This window comes from Micropterus dolomieu, linkage group LG02 (assembly GCF_021292245.1).
Source record: "Micropterus dolomieu isolate WLL.071019.BEF.003 ecotype Adirondacks linkage group LG02, ASM2129224v1, whole genome shotgun sequence".
In the NCBI taxonomy this organism is placed as follows: Eukaryota; Metazoa; Chordata; class Actinopteri; order Centrarchiformes; family Centrarchidae; genus Micropterus; species Micropterus dolomieu.
This window is the reverse complement of record NC_060151.1, coordinates 28,980,532-29,005,466: the sequence shown is the minus strand read 5'-3', so window position 1 is coordinate 29,005,466 and position 24,935 is coordinate 28,980,532. Positions and strand designations below refer to the sequence as shown.

The window sequence follows — 24,935 nt, the reverse complement described above, 5'->3', positions numbered from 1 at the left end:
CCCACGGTGACCTTATTGAAGGCACAACTATCGAGGACTTCTTGAATGAAAGCTCTGAGCTTCAACAACTCGTGGCCAGATGTAACGGCCAGTACCACGTCTTCAACAACAGGAAGAAGGAGGATCGCTCTCAGGTCACTGAGCTCCTCCAGAAGATCAGAGATGTAGTCCAGAAGAACGGAGGACACCACTACACCAACGAGATGTTCCAAGAGGCCGAGAGGGCAATCAAAAAGGAGAAACGACGCATCCTGAAAGAAAAGGAAGAGCAAATACGGGAAGAAAGAAAGAAACTTGAAAGGGAAATTGAGAAAAAATATGAAAAACAAATGAAGAAAATTACTGAGAAACTCCAGGCTGAGAGAGAGAGGGAGAGGAGAGAGAGAGAGGAGGAGAGAAAGAGGGAGAAGGAGGAGATGAGTGAGGAAAGAAAGAGGTTGTGGGAAGAGCTAGAAGAACAAAGAAAGAGAGAGCGGGAGGCAACAGAAATGGAGAGGAATAAATTAATGGAACAGCATCGGAGAGAACTGAGGGAGGAAACAAACAAGTTGCAGGCCGGATATGAACAGGCAGCCAGGAGGAGCGCTGAGAGGAGTAATCGAGGTTCAGTTTGTGCGATTCTGTAAAGCTGTTGTAAAAACAACTTGTTGCTTGTTTGGGTGAGTGGTCCCAAATTCAGACTGTGACCACAGAGGAAACCTCCAGAAGCTCCGAGACACAGAAACAAAAAAAAGAAATCATCCACAGAAATATAATCACAATTAACTATATAACTATAAAATGTTTGCATATAATCAACATTTTAAGATCATATCACTTATCTCAAGCTATTTCACATTAAATTACATATCGTTTGAATTGTTTATTGTATTTTAAATCACAGCACTTTGTTTTCTGCAGACTAATAGATATCCATAAATAGAAATAGATCTGCACTCTGATTGCTTTTGTCTTTTGCTAAGAGGTGGAGCCACCTAGTGACTTCATATATACACACACTGTATATATGATTTTCATTTCCTCTCTCTGGTTCTGGTCATGTGTCATTAAAAGTATTGTAACAGTTTGTAAATCTTTACATTGTTTGATTTTGTTTTCCTGTTGGTAGCAGTTTGTTATTCATTCATACATTTTATGGTTAATGTGGATTTAATGCCGCTCAAGAACAAAAATGTGTTCATGTGCCAAACTGAACTAGAAATAAAGATGTGATGTGAAGACCAAACCTTTGTCAAAGAAATAATTAACTGTGGGATCAAGAGTAGGCTCAGGAGCTCACCAGCTGACACCACATCATAAAATCAAATAGTTGATTTAATATTTTTATCACAATATCAGCAGAAAATGTGGATCAACATCAAACTGGTTTAACAGCCGTCCCTAAGAATTTCTGAGAGGTTTGCACAGATTCTTGTTGGATTTATTTGTTCTATTATGCTCCTATTGGTGCCTGTTTTAACCAGAACACGCTTGAAATTAGATTATTGTTAAATTCAGTGAGGCTTTCTTGATTTAATAAATGTTAAATATTGACTCAGGTGCTCCATTAAAGGTTCCCTGTGGAGGTTTTTAGTCTTTCTATTGATGGGATGTAGAGGTCAGAAAGGTTACTTTCTCTTATTTCATTATTTTCTGAGGGTTTTTTTGTTTATGTATAAACACCACTGGGATTGAGTGAGTTGTAGACGCCAGCAGCTCCCTCGCTTCTAATACGGACCTTTAATACCCAATTAGTTGCTTTGCTCTTAGTTAGGGTCAGCCTCAGCTACACTGGTGTAATCAGAGGTTTAGTTGCTGGGAACCCAAACTGGAACCTGGTTCCACAGGAGAGGAGCTTGATAGCTGAACGCTCTGGCTCCTAGTCTACTTTTGGAGACTCAAGGAACCACAGGTGCATTCTGGGAGCGCAGTGCTCTGGTGGGGTAGTAAGGTACTATGAGCTCTTTAAGATAAGATGGTGCCTGACCATTAAGAGCTTTGTAGGTGAGAAGAAGGATTTAAAAACCTGTGCCAACTTTTTTCCAGGAAAAACGCCTAAAAGGAAGCAGGAATAACTCCTCAACCTTTTGGCCATTTGACATTGATGCATAATTCTGGTCTCCTTTGAAAGGTCAAAAACTAAGGCATATAAATCCATTGTAAATATATACATATTTATTTTACCATTACAGACTAAATGGAGATCCAATAAAGGAAAATATGATATATATGATTTTCATATATATGAAAATGTTGTTTTTTATCCTTGCCTGGTAAAAAAGCTATACTTTTAATGCAATAAACCATCAAAACCATCATCAGATAGATTATAATGCAACTTAATATCTTCTACTACACCTGGAATGCAATTGTAATTGTAAATTTGATGAAAATACACTAAAACACAACAGTTAACATACAATTTCCTAAAAATATACCAGGCGAAGTTCCATATTTTGGCAATATTTACTGTTTAAATGTTGACTTTTATTAGGAGTTTTCTTCAAAACACTATTTCTGTCCATACAACCACTTTCCAAATAACATAAAGCTTCTAAAACAATTAAATATTGATAAAAATAGTGAATATTCATCAACATTCCTGTGACGAAAAGCACTTCCACGCTTTAACAGGCGTGTAAACCGGGTACCAGGGGCCGCGGTGCTCAGGAGGTTTTAAATTCTATCCTGGATTTTACAGGAAGACAATGCAGAGAAGCATAAAACAGGAGAAATATGATCTCTTTTCCTGGTTCCTGTCAGAGCATGTGCATTCTGGATCAGCAGAAGAGTTGGACTTTTTAAAGTGTATGATAAAGTGTATGAAATGTGTTAGTATGTGCTTTACCAGCTTCCAGCTTCAAATGAATAAGATCAAACATTTATTGAATATTTATTGAACATTTGTTACATTGTCAATGAGGAAGTTCCATATTTTGGCAATATTTACTGTTTAAATGTTGACTTTTATTAGGAGTTTTCTTCAAAACACTATTTCTGTGATAATTATTGTCACGCTGTTTTATTGTCGGGCCCTAATTTATACTATAACTTGACTGAATAAGTGATGTTTATTATTTACTGAGAGATGTGCGTCTGTATTGCCCAGTCTGCCCCACTAATCAACATTTTAATAGTCAGTGTGAATCCACTGCTTTCCACCTTGCATTAGTCCAGATTTGTAACTAAACCTTCACTGAGAGACAGATAATCACTGTCTTGTTTTAAAATGATGTGTGCCCACGAGGAGAGCCATCACTTCCCAGTGCTGTCTGGACTGGTCCCACTTGTAGCATCCCCGGCTGAATGATGGTCTACGCTATAGCAGCATAACTATAGGGATGGTTCAGGACTCACCTGAGCCAGCGAGATGGTGTCTGGCTCCTGAACCCAAACTGGAACCTGGTTCCACAGGAGAGGAGCTTGATAGCTGAAACATCACTAATGTTGCTTCTGGAGTGCAAAAAGGTCCGGCTAATTTTCAGTGTCCCTATTTGTCCTCTCTTCAACGTTATAAACACTTGATTTCAACATTGACACGTTTTATACCATTAACAACGTGCCTTTTCACATTAACCAGTGGTTTTATTTTGAAAGTGTAACCGGACGTTGAATGTATATTGTTGCTAACTTGACCGGACGTTGCAGATGTTGCCAATTGTTTCTAACTACACGTCCTAAAACGACACCAAGGGGTCTTGACAATTTCAATACTGGGGCACAGCACATGGATACAGGGGCACGTGCGCCAGTAAAAAGGGTCTAGCGACGCCTATGGTTGATGTTCTCCAAAAAATCCCTCTGACTGAAACAAACACATCAAGCTTTTAGTTTCACTTTCATCATGTAGCGCATCTATATTTTCTGGGTGGGGTTTGGCCCACTTTCAAAAGGCAGCAGACACTCTGAACTGTGTTTTCACTTCAGCTGCAGTATTTTAACTCTTTAACTCAAACAAGACCAGCAACATTTACAACCCGAGTATGACCAGCCACCTAGGTGAGTTATGATACTGTATCCATGTTTTAAAGTGCAGTTACTTTATGATGATAATGTCTCCTGTAGATAAATACTTTATACAGGGTAGAACTGCAAAGACATATTAATTATTTGAATGTCTTACTGAATTTATCTTCCAAGATGATAATCTGACAACACATTCTGTACTTTTACTTTAACATTTATGAGAATATTTCAGTGATAAATAATTATTTCTTGGTCACTTGGAAAATATTAAACAGCCGTCACATTTTAGTTCTTTTGTAAGTCCCTTTTCTAAGGGAGGTTCAGAAGATGTGCTTTTAATTCAGCTTTTCTCTGATGTATTTGATGATGTCACAGAAACAAATGGTTATTTTATCAACCTCTTTATTTTGTAAAAGGAAAAGGTTTATTTTTAAAACCTAAGAAATCTTAAAACAGATGTGTCAGTGTGGACGAGAAGCCCCTCACTGCCGTGTGAAATGTGCTCAAACACTGTTTAATGCAGCTGATGATGATGATTTCGAATGTAACAAAGGTCAATAAAAGAACATGTTGGATGCAAAAGAAAGAATTACGTCTTCCAAGATCTTAATCGAAATCCTACTTGGATAGAAATGTAATAGAAAGTGAAACCAGACTGTCATAAAGCATAATTCTCATATAACAAACTACCGCACTGATGCACAGTGCAGGTCTATATGCTGGTCTACAGTTATCTAATCGATTTGCCTGTTAATGTTCTGGCTGTAACCACAGAGTTTGAGATGTAAAGCACAAACAACCACCAAATTAATGTTGAAGCAAAACACGTTTTGTAAGGGGTGTGTTGCTCGTTCCACTTTATATAATATTTCTTATGATCTTCAGAAATGAAACATTAAATTCCCTGTGTGCTTTTTTACGGAAGCCCTAAGCGGCCATGCATTAAAAAAAAAATGTTTTACTCTGTTTTCCTGTGATAACGGGATAATTTTCTTTCAAGATAACAAACCACAGGCGTTATCCTCATCCTCTATTATCCTCTCCTACAAAGTTGCAGAGGATGATAGAGGATGAGGATGATTCCCCGACATTCGTGTCTGTAAACAACTATGTCTCTTCGTTCTGTCCAGTTAAATATGGTGTGCCTCAGGGGTCGGTCTCAGTACTCATTTTGTTTTCCTTGTATCTGCTTCCCCTTGGACTGCTAACTAACTCACTTAGTTTTGAGTGTGAGGGAATTAAAATATATTTGAAGGAAGTCAGAGTTGTGTTAATATATTAAATGTTTTGTTTAAATTTTCTTTTATAAATAATTATGAGAAGTGCCCTTTTTTTCACTTAAGCCCCTGCCCACCAATGTCTGTGCACGTCCCTGCCTGCGCCTCATTTCGAGCCAGGAAAACCCCTGATATTTTATCCGTTAAACCCTGATATTCTCAAAAATATCCCTCTGACCAAAACAACCCCAAGTGAAAAAGAAATATACTTAAGTAGCACTTTTTTAGGATGCACTTACCATTTTAATTGTACTATACTAAATGTGTTATTTTGGAACAACTTAAAGTATGTTAAGTAGAAATACTTAAAGTCAACTTTAAGATAATAGCAATATATTTTAATATACTTAGTTGTGTTAAAATGGACAAATGAACCTATTTTAAGTACCTTTACTGTAATTTAAATATACTTCTTTAAATTTAACTTAAAATACCCTTTTGTGCTATACTTGAAGAACAGTTTAAATATATTTTAAATGTGTTCCCTGAACATTTTTATTAGCATTTCAGCATATTAGTAATTATTACTAGTGTACTCCAAGAGCCACTATTAATATCTTGGGAAGCTGCTTTATGAAAACATTCAGTATGAGAATAATTCATTATTAATACATTAATATCTTGCAAGATGCCCTTTTAGCATTAGTAAATTAGTAAATAAAATTTTACAACACACACACACATCTAAAAAAAAAAAAACGTTTAATTTTGTGTATATTACAAAAATAAATTTCTGTACATTAAAAAAAAGGTACAACAGCATGAACCACATCTTGAGCAAAATACCTTCAAATAAAAATAAAATCCATAAAATGATGACATATAATCAGTATTACTGAAAAGTGCACTATACACATCTCATCATTACTGTTACCCCTCATACGGTTCGAACTCTGAGCCTGGCTCAGATGACCTCACGGCGTGCCATCCCACTTCTGACACCAGAGCAGTCACCCTACACAGATTTGAACACAGGTCTACAGGGTACCAAACATGCAACTTTGACAACGCCAAAGAGAGAACCCACGCAGAGAACATGCAAACTCCACACAGAAAGGCCGGGGCAACCGGGATTTGAACCCAGCCTTCTTGCTGTGAGGCGACAGTGCAAACCACTGCACCACCGCGCCGCCCACCCCAAAACCCAACAGACCAAAATAACAGATAATAAACTAATCTCAAAAGTGCAAAGCAAGGTATGGCTGACAGGCAGAGTGTGACACTCTAAGCCCTCTGAGAGAGGCAACGATCCCAAGAAGCTCTAAAAGAAAAGAAATGCAGTTGCAAATGAGTTTAAATATTCAGTTAGGCCAGTACTTCCACCTAGTTTAGTTCTTCATTTGCATATCATTATAAACACTGTAATTCTATTCTTATAGCAAATCTTTATTATTATTCTTTAATTAATTTTCTTGAGCTAAGGCAGAAAATTCCAACTCTTGGTTTAGCATTAAGTTGGTTAAAGTTGGCAAAGGGTAGGTTCAACTTTTAACAAATTAATACAGGATCTATGACCATACAAAGAGCAGTATTTTACATAACATCACATGCTATTACATCGTGTGGTCAGGCATTGCAATACAATAAAACATTATTTCAACAATTCACACATACGCGTGTACACTTTAACATTGCTGTTATAACTGAGTTATTGGTCACTGTAATAATTCCCCCTCCATGGCAGTGAAGAGAAATCTCTAAAAACAGTGTACCTTTAGAAGATATCCACTTTTGAATAGTCTAACACAGATGCTTAGCTGATGATTCATAGTAGCTTCAGCTAAACTTTAGAATGAATTTATACAAAACTGTTACAAAACAGCAACATGGTTACTGAGACTGTAAGTTATATTACCCAAATTTTAGTAACATTAAAAACTGCCTTACAGCAAAAAAGCAATACATTACTGTAACGTTAATTGCGTTTCTTTTGTAACGCGTTACTCCCAAAACTATATAAGGCAGACGAAAGTTGGTGTCTCGATTATGAAGCTATTAAAATGCTAATTAATGTTAACTTTATTAATCCATGTGCTAGCATTAGCTAATGCACACCAGAGCTATCCACCGAGGAAAATATATCCAAACCCAGAGTGAGCTCAACTTTCTGTCCTCTCCTGCTTGTCCTTGCCAGTCACGCCTCTTTAGCTCTTTTCACATTTAACTTCTGCAGGAAGGACCGGATATTCTTCTCTTCTGTGTTCTTTTCTTATTATGTCTGAGGTGTCCACCTTCGCCAAGTCCGAGTTGGTAAAGTAAAACAAAGGAAACCTGAGAAAGAAAATGCTTTCTTGCCAGAAACAGCTTCCCTCTCTCAACGACAGTACACACGTTAACTTTGGTGAAGCGGACTTTCACGCTGTGTGATTGGGTCGTCGATTTGAAAACCTTGATTCTTACTGAGCCAACTGAATGCACTGCGCTAGGCGGGGGAGGCGCACTTCGCCCCTGTGTACACATGTGTTTACTGTTGACAAACAGAAACAAGTATATTCACATTATGATTTAAAGTATGCTTTTTTCTATATGTTGTTGTTTGTTAAGTTAACAACATATGCTGCTTCCTTCTGGGCCAGGTTACCCTTATGAAAGAGGTCTCTGACTTCAACTAGCTATTTAACTGATTAAAAAAAAATTAAAAGAAAGAAAGGAAATGAAAAAAAAGAAATATGCTTTTGAAAAATATATTTTAATGTTACAAAAATACATTTTAAAAATCATACTTCTGGAAATCAGGCTGAAACATGTGGCAATTACATAAATAATTACAATATTTTGCAGTAGCATACACAATGAAGCATGTTTGGCATAAATATATTTTCAACCCACTAAAAATGTTGTAAAAATACACTTTTATTTAAGCGTATTTATTAAAAGTTTAATTAAGTACATATTTATTACCAATTTATTCAAAGTATACTTTTGAGAAGTATGTTAAAGCTCAGGAGAATATATCTTTAATATACTTGTAGTAAGCATGTTAGAAGTATGAATGTACTATAAGTGATCTATGTGAATTTCTAGTATATTTTCAGTGCCTTTAAGAGCACCTCTTTTTGACCTGGGAACACATCAAGCTTTTAGTTTCACTTTCATTATGTAGCGCACATTTCTCTGGGCGTGGTTTGGGCCACACTAAATAGGCAGGCTGTGTTTTCACTTCCGCTGCAGTACTCAAACAAGACCAGCAACCACAACCCAAGCATGACCAGCAAGTTAGGTAAGTTGTGATAGGCTACTTTATCCATATTTTTAAAGTGCAATTACTTTATGGTGATAAAGTACTAGCCTACTGTATATCTTCTAATGATAAATACTTCTATAGATCTATACAGGGTAGAACTGCAAAGACATTAATTATTTGAATGTCTTACTTAACTTAACTTCCAAGATGATAATCTGACAAAAGAAAACAAATGGTTATATTATCAACCTTGTTATTTTGTAAAAGGAAACAGTTAATTTTTAAAAATCTTCAAACAGATGTCAGTGTGGATGAGAACCCCCCCACTGCAGTGTGACATGTAATAGAAAGTGTGAGACTGTTATAATTCATACTTTTCATATAGTTTAACAAACCACTGCATCTGGAGTGCAGGTCTATATGTGCAGATATGTAACCAGTTTGCTTGTTAATGTTCTGGCTGTAACCACAGAGTTTTCAGATGTAAAGCACAAACAACCACCAAATTAATGTTGAAGCAAAACGTGTTTTGTAAGGGTTCCACTTTGTAGGCCTATCATATTTCTTACAGGGCCGGGCACGTTAACGCAGTTTTTATTTTATTATTATTATTTTGAAAGTCCTCACTGGCTCTGAATACACTGTGGGTCACAGGAGGGGCGGGATGTTGATCAGCCTGCAAATCAGCCACCCAAACAAGCCGCAGAGGCTTCAGCAGACTGCGCTGTCATCTTTAGTCCATAGTTTTCCACCCGCGATCCGTTATCACCATAGACATAAATAGAGGTAGACGCGCAAGAAATGCGGCTGCCATCTTGAACCGGTCGTACTCCCAGTTGCGCAGCTGAAGACAGCGAGATGCCAGAGCGCTGTGCAGCATATTCATGCTCAAATCTGCGGACCATCGCAAACAGGGCTCGGTAGGATTACTTTTCACAAGTAAGATTTAACATTACCGTACTATTGGTTGCATTTTGTGAATAGAATATTACCAGAGAGTTGAGAAGGAGCAAGGATCTTTGATATCACTGTACTGAAATCGTAGCCAGCTAGATCAACATTCATAAATCATATTCCATATTTGTATATTAAGGTTGCTTTGTTCTTATTTTCTCTGTTCTGTAAAGTGTCTTTGAGCACTGTGTAAAACGCTATATAAATATAATGTATTATGTTTTTATTATTATTATTATTAGGTGCTGTGCAAGCTCCTAAGGTGTAGACAGTCACACACATCGACCGGGAGGAGACTGGAACAGAGGGTGTTTTTCTGCTTGGGGAACTCATTGAGGAGACACAGTTTGGCATCGACAACCATCGTTCTGACTTGTTGTCATTGGTTGTGTCTGTGTTTCTGAGGATAAGGCTGCACCACGTTGCCAAACTCAACAGTCCTATCAGGGGTTTTCGCTCATGCAAAGCTTTCGTGTGTGTCTGTGTGTTGGGCTGCTAAATGTCAAGAGGGACAAATATAAAAAGCTTCAAGCACACTGGAGATATCATTTAATAATAAATTGTATTGGTTCAAATGATTAAAATATCTGACTTTACTCTCACTATCTGTTTCTGCTTCTCTATCATATTTATAGTGAGTGATTTGCAAAATACCTACATCACATATCATAGGGTGACCAGACGTCCCAGACTTCAGGGACAGTCCCCGTTATTGGCTGCCTGTCCCTGGCTAAATACAGAAAAAAACTTTGAATAGAAATAATAGTATTAATTTAAAATAGAAAAAAATTCCCCCTTTTCGGGGATTATGTTCCCAGTTTTGATCTCGGACGTCTGGTCACTTTATATCATATATCAGAATATTCTGTTACTGTTAAGCTCACCGTGAACATTAAAATAGGCTGAACCATGGATCCTGTGTCATAGCTACACGTATGACCTTTGCAGCAAAAAAAACCCCGCATGAAAATCAGTTCGGTATTCAGTGAGTTGTGATTAATTAAATGCGCTGACAGCTCTTTGCACCTGCGGGACGGATTACACTGAGTGGAGCGTGTGACCGGTTCAAGACGGCGGCCCCACGGCTCGTCCGCACCAGTAGGCAGTAGCGGTCGGAAGGGCGTCCTCTACCCCCCCCAAATTAATTTGATTATTTGCAATTAAAAAATTATACTGCACTAATTTCTTATGATCTTCAGAAATTAAATGTTAAATTCACTGTGTGCTTTTGTACGGAAGCCCTAAGCGGCCATTTATTCAAATATATCAAATATTATATATATATTCAACTACTGTTCTCAACAAAAAATGTTATCACCCTCGCCAACAAAGTTGTTATGAAGACATTCAGGGGAATCCTATCACACATTTCCAGACGGATATTTCAAAGGTTCTGAAATAGCCCTCAGAAAATGTGTATTGTTAAATGGATTCTCCTGAATGAGAGGTGCACGAATTTCCTTTGCCTCTTCATGAGAAACTGGAAAATGTTCCTGCCGACCCCGTGTTAAACTACTGGTTTGTTATCTCTTGATCACGAGAAAATGATCTCGTTATCACGGGAAAACAGAGTAAAAAAATATTTGAATGGATGGCCGTTTAGGGCTTCCGTAGGTTTGTATTCATTGTCACTCGTTGTTCTACACAGGATACACCATAACAAATGAGGAGGAGCTGAGGATAGTGATGGTGGGGAAGACTGGAACTGGGAAGAGTGCCACTGGAAACAACATCCTGGGACGAGAGTGCTTTGTGTCAAAGTTCAGCGCAAAGTCTATGACTGTAGACTGTGCTAAGGGCACAGCTGTGGTGGGTGGGCAACAGGTTGCTGTCATTGACACCCCAAACCTGTTTGACACCAGGTTTGACATGGATAAAACAACTAAAGATGTGGGCCAGTGCATCTCTTTTGCTGCTCCTGGACCCCATGTGTTCCTGGTGGTCATCAGACTGGGCAGATTCACTGAAGAGGAAATGAAGACAGTGGAGAAGATTCAAGAAATCTTTGGCCAGGCTGCAGACAGTTACAGCATGGTTCTCTTCACTGGTGGTGACCTTATTGAAGGCACAACTATCGAGGACTTCTTGAATGAAAGCTCAGAGCTTCAACAACTCGTGGCCAGATGTAACGGCCAGTACCACCTCTTCAACAACAGGAAGAAGGAGGATCGCTCTCAGGTCACTGAGCTCCTCCAGAAGATCAGAGATGTAGTCCAGAGGAACGGAGGACACCACTACACCAACGAGATGTTCCAAGAGGCCGAGAGGGCAATCAAAGAGGAGAAACAACGCATCCTGAAAGAAAAGGAAGAGCAAATACGGGAAGAAAGAGAGAAACTTGTAAGGGAAATTGAGGAAAAATATGAAAAACAAATGAAGAAAATTACTGAGAAACTCCAGGCTGAGAGAGAGAGGGAGAGGAGAGAGAGAGAGGAGGAGAGGGAGAGGGAGAGGGAGGAGATGAGAGAGGAAAGAAAGAGGGAGAGGGAGGAGATGAGTGAGGAAAGAAAGAGGTTGTGGGAAGAGCTAAGGGAACAAAGAAAGAGAGAGCGGGAGGCAACAGAAATGGAGAGGAATAAATTAATGGAACAGCATCGGAGGGAACTGAGAGAGGAAACAAACAAGTTGCAGGCCAGATATGAACAGGAAGCCAGGAGGAGCGCTGAGAGGAGTAATCGAGGTTCAGTTTGTCCGATTCTGTAAAGCTGTTGTAAAAACAACTTGTTGCTTGTTTGGGTGAGTGGTCCCAAATTCAGGCTGTGACCACAGAGGAAACCTCCAGAAGCTCCGAGACACAGAAACCAAAAAAAAGAAATCATCCACAGAAATATAATCACAATTAACTATATAACTATAAAATGTTAGCATATAATCAACATTTTAAGATCATATCACTTATCTCAAGCTATTTCACATTAAATTACATATCGTTTGAATTGTTTATTGTATTTTAAATCACTGCACTTTGTTTTCTGCAGACTAATAGATATCCATAAATAGAAATAGATCTGCACTCTGATTGCTTTTGTCTTTTGCTAAGAGGTGGAGCCACCTAGTGACTTCATATATACACACACTGTATATATGATTTTCATTTCCTCTCTCTGGTTCTGGTCATGTGTCATTAAATGTATTGTAACAGTTTGTAAATCTTTACATTGTTTGATTTTGTTTTCCTGTTGGTAGCAGTTTGTTATTCATTCATACATTTTATGGTTAATGTGGATTTAATGCCGCTCAAGAACAAAAATGTGTTCATGTGCCAAACTGAACTAGAAATAAAGATGTGATGTGAAGACCAAACCTTTGTCAAAGAAATAATTAACTGTGGGATCAAGAGTAGGCCCAGGAGCCCACCAGCTGACACCACATCATAAAATCAAATAGTTGATTTAATATTTTTATCACAATATCAGCAGAAAATGTGGATCAACATCAAATTGGTTTAACAGCCGTCCCTAAGAATTTCTGAGAGGTTTGCACAGATTCTTGTTGGATTTATTTGTTCTATTATGCTCCTATTGGTGCCTGTTTTAACCAGAACACGCTTGAAATTAGATTATTGTTAAATTCAGTGAGGCTTTCTTGATTTAATAAATGTTAAATATTGACTCAGGTGCTCCATTAAAGGTTCCCTGTGGAGTTTTTTAGTCTTTCTATTGATGGGATGTAGAGGTCAGAAAGGTTACTTTCTCTTATTTCATTATTTTCTGAGGGATTTTTTGTTTATGTATAAACACCACTGGGATCGAGTGAGTTGTAGACGCCAGCAGCTCCCTCGCTTCTGATACGGACCTTTAATACCCAATTAGTTAATTGGTTAATTGATTCAGTAAATTAAACTCCTTTGCTCTTAGTTTGGGTCAGCCTCAGCTACACTGGTGTAATCAGAGGTTTAGTCGCTGTAATATTAATCAGGTTTGGGTTCATGACAATGCAGAGCTTTTGATTGATTTGGGGTGGGACAATATTTCTGGTTACATGACACAAAGATCAGTAAGGTCACAGTTACACCTGACATTGTTTTTTAAAGGTCACTCTGAACGGGTTAAAGTTCACCTGACTGACATGTAACTGCAACCACAGAGAACAATAAACATGATCAATAAAAACTACACTCTTCAGTTGGAATATGACAGGTAAATATACTTATAATAATTATTTGGATGTGTCAATTAATTAATATGTTGTTTTCAAACAATATGAACACCTGCATATAATATATTCCATCATAAACCCCTGCAGTAAATACTATGGTGTGAGTGTTTCAGCCACTTTTATTTACTTTTTGGAAGTGGGAAGAAAATTAAAAACACAATAATGAGAGTTCACTGCCCTCCTGTGGTCACAGTGAGGAACTGCACCTCTTCATTTAAACAGAATATCAGAATAATGAATATCTGTTGATAGAGTTTGTGATAAAGTAAACACACTCTCATCTGATCATTTGATCCATAAACACTTATACTCATATTTTCTAGAATAAATACAATATCACAATTAGCATATACTGTTAGAGGATTATATATTACCTACTCGTAGAATTACATCTTGTAGGAGCTGTTTGGTTTTGTGTCTTATAATATAATGAATGATAATCCTCCATGTTACTGTGCATCTCAGTCATACCTGTTATACTGTGAGGCATATTTGTTGCTTCCGTTTGATCGTATGAATTTGTATTTTGTTTGGAAATCAGTCACGACTAAACAAACCTGTCTGCAGTTGAGCAGAGGCCGACACCTGGTCCAGGGAAGCCCAGCAGACGGTCCAGAGACAAGCTGCTGTGGGCAGCGAGACGCCGGGAGACAGACTGCACTGCACTCAGACTCTACTGACATAACAACAACTACACACAGCACTGACCAACAGGAAACTACTGACCAACACTCCTCCATTAAATGTATTAATAATTCATGATTCCTGTCTGGTGTGATGTTTTATTTAAAGGATGAACATTGTAGTGAAGGTAAGAGACATTGTTTGTTTTGTATCTCTTCTTTAACGTGACAGGTTATACTCGGCCTTGTAATCTTTTTGTTGTTTTAAGTTTCACAATGTTATCCTGTGGCTTTAAGATGATATTGTTTAATTTTATGTTACATGTTTTGCCTTTTAGCATTTTGGGACCATGTTGGAAGTAAGTTGGAAGGTTTGCGGATCGGAGCAGAGCTGAGCAGCCAGACCAACAGTGTGCGTATGGTTGAACAAGCAAATATTTCACAGTGGTTTAAACTCAGGCGCTTCATTGTTTGCAATGACAATAAGCTGTGAATGTTTATTTGTCACCTTTATTGAAGTAATGTTGTTTTATTGCATTTGCAAGAGTGTGAATGAAATTAGGTCACACCACATCTGTCTAAGAGGCAAAAACATTTAATAATCTAAAAACTAAAAAGATCTTGGGCCCAGATCGCCACTTTTCCCACAATGCTTGTCAATATCTGCATTTCAACATCCCCCCTCCCCAAAAAAAGTCATTATGCAAAGATAATTGAACAACTCTTCTCACAAAAAGTATTGGTATCCAGTGAAGTCTGCTGTCTCCAAAAGCAGCTTTGATCCAGAGGGACATGACACTGAATTTAATTTTCTGCCACTCGTACAATTTAAATACATAAGTCAAGTTTTCCACACAGGTTCTGAACCAACAATAACAGATTTCTTTTAACCACTTAGAGGAGCGAAAACAAGCCATTACCTTATAGAGCTGTTACGCTGGAGTGGTGTTCGTGTCCACTTGATAAATAAAATGTCAATATTCACTGTTTGCTGCTTTTCAGAGCTGCTAACAAACAGCTTCCTGTTGTGGCCCCAAAACCACACTGAGTGGTTAGAGGCCGGAAAAGCAAACCGATGATGTGAGAGATGCTGTAGGACTCTTTGTAGGTTCATCACGACAACCGACACTTCAGTCTTTGTGATGGACACATTATACATTAAAGCGGTGACCTGGCCAATATTTCTACACAACACATTAAATCTTAAGGGGAACATTTCATTGAGCTTGTTCCTGCTCTCTAGAGGATGAACAACTTAAGTTTTTAATGACCTTTGCTCAAACCAGTTTTTTTTTTTTATTAAAGTCTGAGATTGTGGGCCTCCCGTCAGCCAAAGTTCGGAAACACGAGCCCCTCCCTTACTCAAGTCACGGGATCATGATTATGTGATCACGACAGAATTAAGCAAAAACAGGCCAATATTGCCGTTTGACAGCACAGACTTCACCAAGTACATAATAAAGGTCGTTTGTGTGGCATTTAGTAATGTGGGAAAAGTGTAAAACACCCCAAAACTACGGTTTCTCTTTAACTAAAAATCACACTAAGCCACTTTGAAAAACTAGACAACTCTCAAGACACAAATCTACATGTTTAGGCCAAACAAACAAGAAACAAACAGGCCAGTGAAAATTCATTTAAATCAAAGTTTATTCATTTTTGTAAAGATCTCCAATAAAGACACGTAATGAAATGAGTTGAAAGACAGTGATCGGACCGGACACAATGAGAATGAGGAGGAAACGACACAGATAAATAACAGAGAAAACGGTGACGGACAGGGACAGAGAGGGAGGGGACGGGTCTATTTACACAGAGACACCCCACTCCGGTAACACTGTGGGGTTTTATACAAGAGCTAATAGACCAGAGTCCAGCTAGCAGCGGTACAGCAGTAGGCTTGTTTCTAGACAGTTTCACTCCTGATGAAAGCTGCTTTAAATCCAGTTTTGTTCTCAGCGCTATTTTTAAATTACAACCAAAGCAGAATAAGCCCAAAAAAAAATAAAAAATAAAAATTTACATGAGCTGTTCTTATTTGACAAAAGTTGTCTCGAAATAAAACAAAACCCATTACTGTCGGGAATCTATGGAGGCGGTTAAAATGATGCAGTAATGCTACAAAAACGTCTCAGTAGTCACTTTGTCTAAGTAGAGGGAATGGCTTAAAAGCATTACTGACATCTTAAAAATGAAGCACAGTGAAACTAAGAAACAGAAGGAACTTTGTGTACGTGGCTGTCGGGCATTTCAGTGTGGTGTACGAACGTGTGACACTATCCGATAAACTTCATGTGGTAGCTGCATGCATGCACGGCAGATCAATTCAAAAGTGGGGTGGTGATGAGGTCGAAATGTCAAAAAACGGTGGGGAGGGAGAAATTAAACTCATCCAATGTGTGAAAATAAAAATGGTGCGTCTTCCTCTGCGGCAGAGACCGACGAAGCAGGAGGCTTTTTTAACTTTTTGCTCTCCTCTCTCTTTCCTTCAAAGCAACTTCCTTCCACCTTCCTCTTTGCGTTGTGGTTCATCCGTCTACTCGTTCTTCTTCTCCTTCTGTTTGAGCAGTTTGTTGATCTCCCTCTTGGCCATGGATGCGTACTTGGAGATGACGCCGTGCTGGTTCAGGCCGGGCAGCAGCAGCAGGAAACTCACTGCAGAACAAAGTTAAAATTAAAGCTTTTTAAAAATCATACAGTCCAACCACATGGACACGGTTTGTTTTTTAATATAATAAAACAAGTAAAGAAAGGGCACAATAGAGCAAGACAGACAGATCAGTGCGCAGTAATATCGGCCAATATGTGCAAATTGAAGCCAAATTGGTTTTGGTGTTTATAACAGCCACTAAATGACAAACGAGACGGCTACTTCAATCATGTTACGAGTGTTGTCGCTGCATAGTTTGTCCACCAGAGGGCGCTCTGCTCAAGTCAGCGACAGTCATCTCAAACGTAGCCAATAAGAAAAGGTTTGGTTTTTTTAAACTGCATTTATGTCACATTATCTTGATGAGATCTCATAACTACACATAAAGATGTGAAGGATAATGTATGAGTTTCTGAAAAGAATAGCGGATTTTAAAATCCTCAAATATCAAAACCAGTATTTGGTCTTAAAAATCCCAAAGTCAGTCCGGCTCTACAACACATAACCCCATCTTTAAACGTGTAGTGCAGATGGTCCCAATGACAGTTTAATCCAGACATAACCAGTTTTCATTAAGTATCAAAGGATGCTAAATAGCTATTTGGCAGCCTGATCTCCAGTGAAGTATTGATCAAGTCACAGACAGGAGTTCTGCTTCCTCCCCTCACAGTAATCAGATAAACAATTATTTTGAATGTACAGAATATTAGCAATCCCAACAGATCTTTGTTCGACAGACTGGTTTTCTTCATCTAAGTCTCAAACATATCAAATACCTTTAGCCAAAAGCTGAGCACTCCAACACTTAAATGTTTACCGAATGCTTCCCATATCTACTCCACAGGAATTTCTAAGTAAATTCCAGACATGGTGACCTGTGGGAGACAGAAATTGCTGCCGTCAAAAGAAACATGCGAGTTCTTGTTTTTTGACACAGGAAGCCCATGAAAACACTGCTGCTATGCAACTGAGAAAAAAAAAAAAACAGATGCCAAAACATTGACATGACTGCACATTTTATTCTCAGACGGATGTTTCACATTCCAGCAGCACCCTGAGGACGTCAACATGTTATGAATAACTATCCAAAAGCTCCTCAATCAATGAGGTGATCAGTGTTCGGCCGTAGAGCCGTTTGTGACCAGTCCAGAGAAGCCCGTTCTGAATACTGTATTGTTTCCGAGTCATTCACCCTCTGAAGTCACTTCTCCTCCCATGGTTTTCCCGTCGGATGAATACTCGACATGTCTCAGCTCATGTAACTGATGACTGGCTCAGCCGGCAGACTTGCTGATTCACCAACGGTCGCTTTGCCCCGAGGCGCCGCTCTGCAGCTGTACGGTTTTGTCCTCTCTCAGCTCTACTTTGAATATTTAAATGAACAATCTCAAGTTTCCGTACATTTTGGTCTCATTTTGCAGCACAGGGATAAACAACTTCCTGGATTTAAGTCATTAATAATGAAGAAAGCAGCTGTGCTAATTGAATACTACTGTGAGTTGTCTCAGGGATCCAGGTATTGATCTGCATTACTGCTGCACTTCTGACTCACAGTACCAGGAAGCCTGATGGGCAGAGTTCATGTGATGGGGGGGAAAAAAACAATATTTCCACAGCAGGGGTACTGCAGATTTTCAACATGCATGCAAAACAGCTGAAGGCACATTACGAAGCACAATAACTCATCACAACCAGAGACTTTGGCAACTGCAGACACAAACAACAACTGTCGCTTCCTGTTTCTGATGTGTGACTATCAGATGGGACGTCCACCACAGCGGCCATGTTTAAAGGGTAAACCTACACCCTCACTGAACGCAGCTACAGAAGAAGATCGAGCAGCGTTTCCTGACTTTAGGTGATCAAAGTTTCATTTTCCAGACGGACCTCTCTCGTATCAATGGATTTGATTTCTCTTATTAAAATTTAACAGCAGCAACTCCAGTAAACGACGGGTTTTGACCATGTTTATTTTTATAGTTTTAGGGTCATTTAACCGATTTTATTATGGGGTTTATCTTAAAATGTTATTCTGTACATTGCCAGTCCTGGGAAACAAATTTCGTTCCTTCATGTCTGACATGGTTGAATGACAAATTAAAACTGTCAAAACAAAGAAATCAGTAAAGGTGTCCTGTAATAAATAAAAACTATTTAGTGAATGAAACATAATCCCTGTTTACCTCACCAGATATTAGAATTTATTCAACTTCCAACCTACATATTTGGGCGAGTTCAAAAGGTTACCACCTTGTTTTAAGGGCACACCTTCCACATAATCCAGTGTGCATTTTGTTTTAAAGGGCAACAGGATACAGAAAACAAATCCATCACTGGATGATCATGTGTTGTAATAGCAGCATTTTTTCTACTATAGTGGCAGGTTTGATCTCTGAAGCTTTCTCACTATACTGATAATCACACTGAGGTAAAATTACATCAAAACAAGTCAACCAAAAAGCTTAAAAATTATAGAACAAATGGCAACCCATGAAAAATAAAAAAGAAAAGACAGACAGAAGAGTATTTTTAAAAAAAAACAAGTTGTTCACAATTACTGTATGTTGTAATAAACTCACCAAGCAGGTAGGTCAGGAGCAGGTTGTGCACCTGCTGTCCGATCCAGGCCACCGCCAGCAAGCTGCTAATCACTGAGGCGAAGTACTGTGGAGAACAGGGAGGTCACGTTACATTCAACACACAGTAGTTCAGCTGCTCAAACACAAACTGCGTCCTGACTGCACGCAGAGCATCATTTAATGAATGTTTTATGTTCGGAAAAGTATTAAAGCCGTTTTTAATTTTAATTAGCAGAACATATGCTGTCGTTTTAAAAAGGAACAGCAGCTGTAAGTGAATTAAGAGAATGTGATCTGACAGAGAGTGTCTTAATAGTGTTAAAGCATGCTGTGAAAAACCCGGTTATCACAGCCTGTAACCCACTTTGAGGTCTGCTAAGTGGAGCAGCCAACCAAGTCAGCTGAGGATATTTTTATCTGGAGCAGAGAAAGCTCACCATTGTAATAAAATCAGACAGGACGGCTGCATTTACTGCAGCGCTGCAGACAGCTCCGTCCGTATGTCTACAGTGACAGATTCAGTTTCTGTACGAGTAGGACTAAGCTGTTAAGATTTTCCATTTACCATTTTGGGCTTCTCCTCCTTGAGGGCGCACAGACGCTTCCACCAGCCCACGACGCGACGCTGGGTCTTCACCAGGTTACCGCAGATCTCGTGGAAACGCTGCTGCTGCTCGGTGGTCCTGTGCACGAGCAAAGGTCGAGGACAAGGGTGGGATTAAAAACAAAAATCTAACTGTTTCACAGCAGAAGAGGTTTTTTTATTCAGTTTAAACAGAGGCCAAAAGGATGTTTTCATTTATTAATATTCACCAACAACACCCCTCTTAATCTCGCCATCAAGAGGAAGCCGATAAGTTCAATAAAGTTTCGTCACATCAGAGCAGCTTTCCTCTCGTTTAATAGCTCTTTTTATTTAAGTTCCCTCATTCATGACAATTGATCCCGAGTTCTCAAATGCGTGTGCTTTTGTAGTTTTATTATAGTAAACGGGTTATTTTAAAAGAACAAATCAGGTTATTTGGAGAATCTGATTTTGATATTTCACTATATTCAAAGACCTGATTAAGAAGTTGCAATTAGCCATTTGCCTATAACCATCTGTATGAAGGGACAGAAAAACATCCTCCGTTTGTTTGTTACAGTGTCGACTGGAAGAGGGCAGCTGAGAAGTGCCCTTCATTTTCTGCTGAGCCATCGTTCCCTATTTCCATCCTTGTTGTCAGCCAAACAGGGACCGTGACTGGACTTTAATAGCTCCATTTAAAGCAGCCTCACAGACACCACTGCTATCAGTTCGATTCTGCTCGCTGAGTAAACAGCAGCCTCAGGTAATCGACATAATCTTGACCACACTCTTCAGAATAACAGCTACACTTGCCTGGCCTATATCTAAAAATACAAAGCTGCCTTTTAAACGAAGGTGGTTAAGTCAGTACCCATCCCCCCCCGCTTAATTTCCTCCATGACAAGAAGCTGGTGCTTTAAACCTACTCGGACACCACTGCAGCATTTAAAATACCCAGACAACTTTATCTAAATAACACACTCATGGCTACTCTTGTAGCACGTCTGCTGCCTCGGCCTGAGGAATGTGCAGCAGTGAAAAAGTGTGCAGGTCATGCTATGCTGATGGAGGGTTAAATATCGAGGCAGGAGGAGTCTGGTGCAGGACAGCGGTCCAACACGCTGTGCCAACTGCAGGCTGTTACTCTATCCTGTCCTGGGTGTCTGGTTCTCACCATCAAATACACACAGAAAGTCAAGAGGCTGTTCAGTGAGCAGCGTGTAATGTCAAAGCTCCATGAAAGAGCATGTTACAATAAAAAAAAAGGGCGTACAATTTAAAAAGGGATTAAGCAGGTGCATTTTCTGATCACAACAAAGAAACAAATATACTGAATCTCAAGGAGGACACTCTTAATGTCAGTGTCACACCATTATTTCCTAGGCTAACAAAACTTAAAAGGAGGTCACATTATGCTAATTTTCAGTTTCATAACTTTATTTAGGGGTTGTACCAGAACATGTTTACACATTTCTGTCAAACTGCACATTGCTAAAAGCTCCTCTTTTCACGCTGTGTGTTGAACACTCCGTTACCGAGTGAAGCATCTCACTTCTGTTCGATCTTTGTTGGGAGCTGCACATGTGCATAGTTAAGGACTACTAGCCAATCAGAAGCAGAGTAGAGCGGGTCCTGACTAGCAAGAACAACGCCGCTTCAGCCGGTAACTTCGGCTCGGTCGCACATGCTCGAGCCCCGACTCTGACCCTGAAACACAGGCACAACAACCCGAACCAGCTTCAAAACCTGGACTGGAGCGAGACGTTTCAGAGTGGTATGTTATTAATCTGTAACACATCTTTCATACGTCCCGTTTTAACTGGGCACCGGCATGTAACGTTTGGTAGGGAGGGCGGGGGTGAGTGGAGGCAGGGGCGGACGTCTTGTCACTGTGTCTGCTGCAGCTCAATGCGCATCTTCAGCCTGGTTTTTGAGGGCGTGCCACACTAGCCGCTAGGCGAGGATTGTGAAGCGCGCTACCAAAGTGACGCGGACAGGTTACTAAAGGAAAGGCTGGACTACCATCCAGTTCAGGCGCAGAGTTTTCTGTAGGGGATGGTAACTCCTCTTGGGCTTTTTCAATTTACAAACCTATTACATGCACAAAAAAAGATATACAACATAAGAAAAAGAGGCACAAGAATCTGATATGACCTCTTTAAATCTTGCATGTTCAGTTCCTTTAACAAGGTTTGATTCTGGAAACATTCACTAAAGATTAAATTGGATGCAGCTGCTACAATTCAGAAAAAGAAATTATGTAGATGACAATGTGCCTCTAGCACAGTCATGATTTATGGCCTATTTAACTCCTGACAGAAAATCCCATGACTAGCAGAAAGCCTTTCACAAAACAAAGGGAACATGACCTTGAAAGCCAAAAACAGAAGAACATAGTTTTATAGGTAGGGAACAAATATGATTTTACGGCTCCTTTTCTCCACAAATGTGATTTTCACCCTCAGGATCTCACCACTTATTGGAGCCGAAGACTCTGGGGGCGAGGGTGGGCACCAGGTAGTCGGCCAGGCAGAGCAGCATGACGGAGCACGAGAGCCCAGTCAGCACTGATGGGTCCAAGTAGTAGATCATCCTGAAAGAGGAAGACAAAAAACAGTACATTGAGACCACTTGATATAAAAGTGGTTCATAACCATGACTAAGAGCATTTTGTATCATCCATGCATGAATTCAGAAGTCTGCTGTTCACTTCCCCTCATTGTATAGTGGTTTCATAGCAAAGACACAAAGGGCCCTGCACTAAAACAGACTGAACTAGAGATTAAGAGGGAGGGTGTGTGCATTTATAAAAAAGGGAATGCTTTGTATGATCTGCTTGTGTTCTAGTCTGAATTCTGCATCTGCAATTTTATTCAAGAATTTATCTAGTAACAATAATCTGGTATAATCTAGCCTACAGTTTCCTTCTTCCGGCTGTGCGTTTCAAAAACATGTGGAAGGTTAACATATCCTTTAAACCAGAGTGTTTTACAACACTTTCATGCACCTGTGAATTAGATTTTGAACCAGCTGGGGCAACTGAGTTAGTGTAGATAGTTCTGATCTTTCATCTTGTTACTGATTTCTCACTGATGAAAGGGAGGAAATGTGTGCCACGCCAACTATGTGCACATCTGAGTAATAACGTTGTGACACAGCACGTCGACTCACAGGAAGAGCAAGGTGGTGGCACCCATCAGGGCTCCAGGGAACCAAGCCTTCTCCCAGCGCACGACGCGGTCCCCAGCCAGGATCACTTCACCCCAGCCCTGCAGCTGCTCCTCCAGCTGGGCCGTTTCCTGAGCCTGAAGATTATACACGTTACCAAACTAACAACCACATTAGAATTGTCTTAGAGCTGGACAACAAAACACTAAATATTGTTATATATTTTCCTCACAATATAGCTATATTTGATTTAATTAATTGCCAAAAATGGCACTTTGTTTTATTAAGAGATCTATTTTGTTGAGGAAAAAGGACTGAAGAGAGATTTGACTTCTTTATATCATAATAGTTTTGAATGTTCTGCCTCAAATTTGTTAATTGATCCATTGTTGGGCATCAAGTGTTTGTTCTGACCATAAAGACTCTTCAACTTTCACTCAGGAACCTTTAAACTTGAAAGCAATGATGATTTGACAGGTGTCGTGATAACAATTTTGGCCATAATCGCCCAGCCCTTATTAGGCTGTTCTTGATAATCCGCAAAACTCCCACATCAGCACAATCTGGCAGTGAACAGGGACATCTCTTCAGTAGATGAGGACAGGAGTTTGTCCTGGGCCATGCAACTTGGGTGGGAAATTCTTATATTGTCAAATATCAAAATCATTTTTTAAAGGGAGGAGGGGATTTTATATCCGTTTACCTTGTTGCAAAAATCTGTAATTCAAAGCATAGTTTTCTTGTAACACTTAAAATCCCAATTTAATTAAACTGTCAACCTTTGCAATAGCTTTAATCTGATGGATTATTATTCTGATGGATTTAATTCGGTTTTATGTGTTTGTGGAAACTAGCTAGTTAGGTTTGCAACAATGCCATAAATACTCAATTTAAAAGGACAACATTTCATGTAAGATCGGGGTGTGTAACGTTACGCGATAAGCAGCGCAACGATAACGGTATTTTCCATTATTGCTGTGACTGTGCAGTATCTGTCTGCATGCAAGAAAAGGAGAAACGGCCAGAGCTAACCACAGATATAAAGTCACGTCGAGTGAAAATGTCATTACTCGATTTCAGGCTGTTTAAGTTTAAGTACATTAACTGAAGGTTAGCGACAGCGCCCGCTAGCTCTCCGCTGAAGCTAACGGGGAAAAAGGCGCAGTTAAGCTAGCTGCTAACTGGCGTCAGCTGCTGTCACAGCGGCAGCACTTTGACGGATGGTCGGATAAGAAGCTACCTCGCTAGTTAAATTAGCTCCCTCGCTACCTGGAGGTGCAATGTTCACCCAAATTAAACAAATCTACCAACAAGGACGGGGGGGGGGGGGTCATCCTCGGCTGCGTGAACGCCACTAGATTAGCAACAGCAGTTTGTGCTAACGTTTATTACAGTTACAAAACAAACACACATAATCCACTAGAAATGCTGGTTAATACTCACGAGCATATTTGCGCTTTTGTTGTCTCCTTCCGCCATCGTTACTGAAGCAGCGTCGGTTTGGGTTTATATTGTGAAATTCGTTGTGTTTTTATGTAGGGAAACGACCCCGCAAGAACAGCGGAACACGCAGCTCCGTCTCTGGCTCCGGCGTCACTAACCGTCGTGTTCTGTACGAGGTCTTTATGATCTCAACTGTCAACGCCCGTTGGCATGCTGGGAAATGTAGTTTTGTACTCGGTACGAGTTCCGGTCACACCGGAAATGTGTTTTTTTTTAATTTTATGTTACTTATTTTATCTTATGTTATTTATTTACTTTATTTTTTTTCGTTTAGGTTATGTTACATATTTATTATATTGTATTATTTCATTTTACTTATTTTTATT

The 24,935-nt window shown here is 39.4% G+C and overlaps 1 protein-coding gene, 1 long non-coding RNA gene and 1 pseudogene across 3 annotated transcripts; 2 read left to right on the top strand and 1 right to left on the bottom strand.

Annotated features, from left to right (window-relative positions):
- Positions 1-12,643, top strand: part of LOC123967403 — a 27,423-nt pseudogene extending 14,780 nt beyond the window's left edge.
- LOC123966207 lies at positions 9,123-9,962 on the top strand. The gene is made up of 2 exons (XR_006823922.1): positions 9,123-9,345; positions 9,603-9,962. It is a non-coding gene; the product is annotated as an uncharacterized LOC123966207 (long non-coding RNA).
- A 3,130-nt stretch (positions 12,644-15,773) lies between the features above and the next one.
- arl6ip1 (ADP-ribosylation factor-like 6 interacting protein 1) lies at positions 15,774-24,739 on the bottom strand. Of its 2 annotated transcripts, none has more exons than XM_046041550.1 (6): positions 24,550-24,739; positions 23,110-23,267; positions 22,412-22,531; positions 19,936-20,053; positions 19,371-19,455; positions 15,774-16,796 (listed from the first exon to the last, which is right to left on the bottom strand). In XM_046041550.1, exons 1-6 carry the CDS (start codon positions 24,583-24,585, stop codon positions 16,678-16,680), a joined length of 636 nt encoding a protein of 211 aa, XP_045897506.1. In that variant the 5' UTR covers positions 24,586-24,739; the 3' UTR covers positions 15,774-16,677. The 2 variants fall into 2 exon arrangements, with proteins under 2 accessions (XP_045897506.1, XP_045897511.1); XM_046041555.1 differs by having other exon boundaries at positions 23,110-23,243; positions 24,550-24,736.
- Positions 24,740-24,935: the final 196 nt, after the last annotated feature.

Bases quoted from the DNA above. Each gene is read 5' to 3' on its own strand.
- arl6ip1 (XM_046041550.1), bottom strand. From the start codon at position 24,585: ATGGCGGAAGGAGACAACAAAAGCGCAAATATGCTC. The intron at 23,268-24,549 runs GTGAGTATTAAC...TGTGGTTGTTAG, and splicing joins ACAAAAGCGCAAATATGCTC to TTTGGTAACGTGTATAATCT. The intron at 19,456-19,935 runs GTAAATGGAAAA...TGTTCTCCACAG, and splicing joins AGGAGGAGAAGCCCAAAATG to TACTTCGCCTCAGTGATTAG.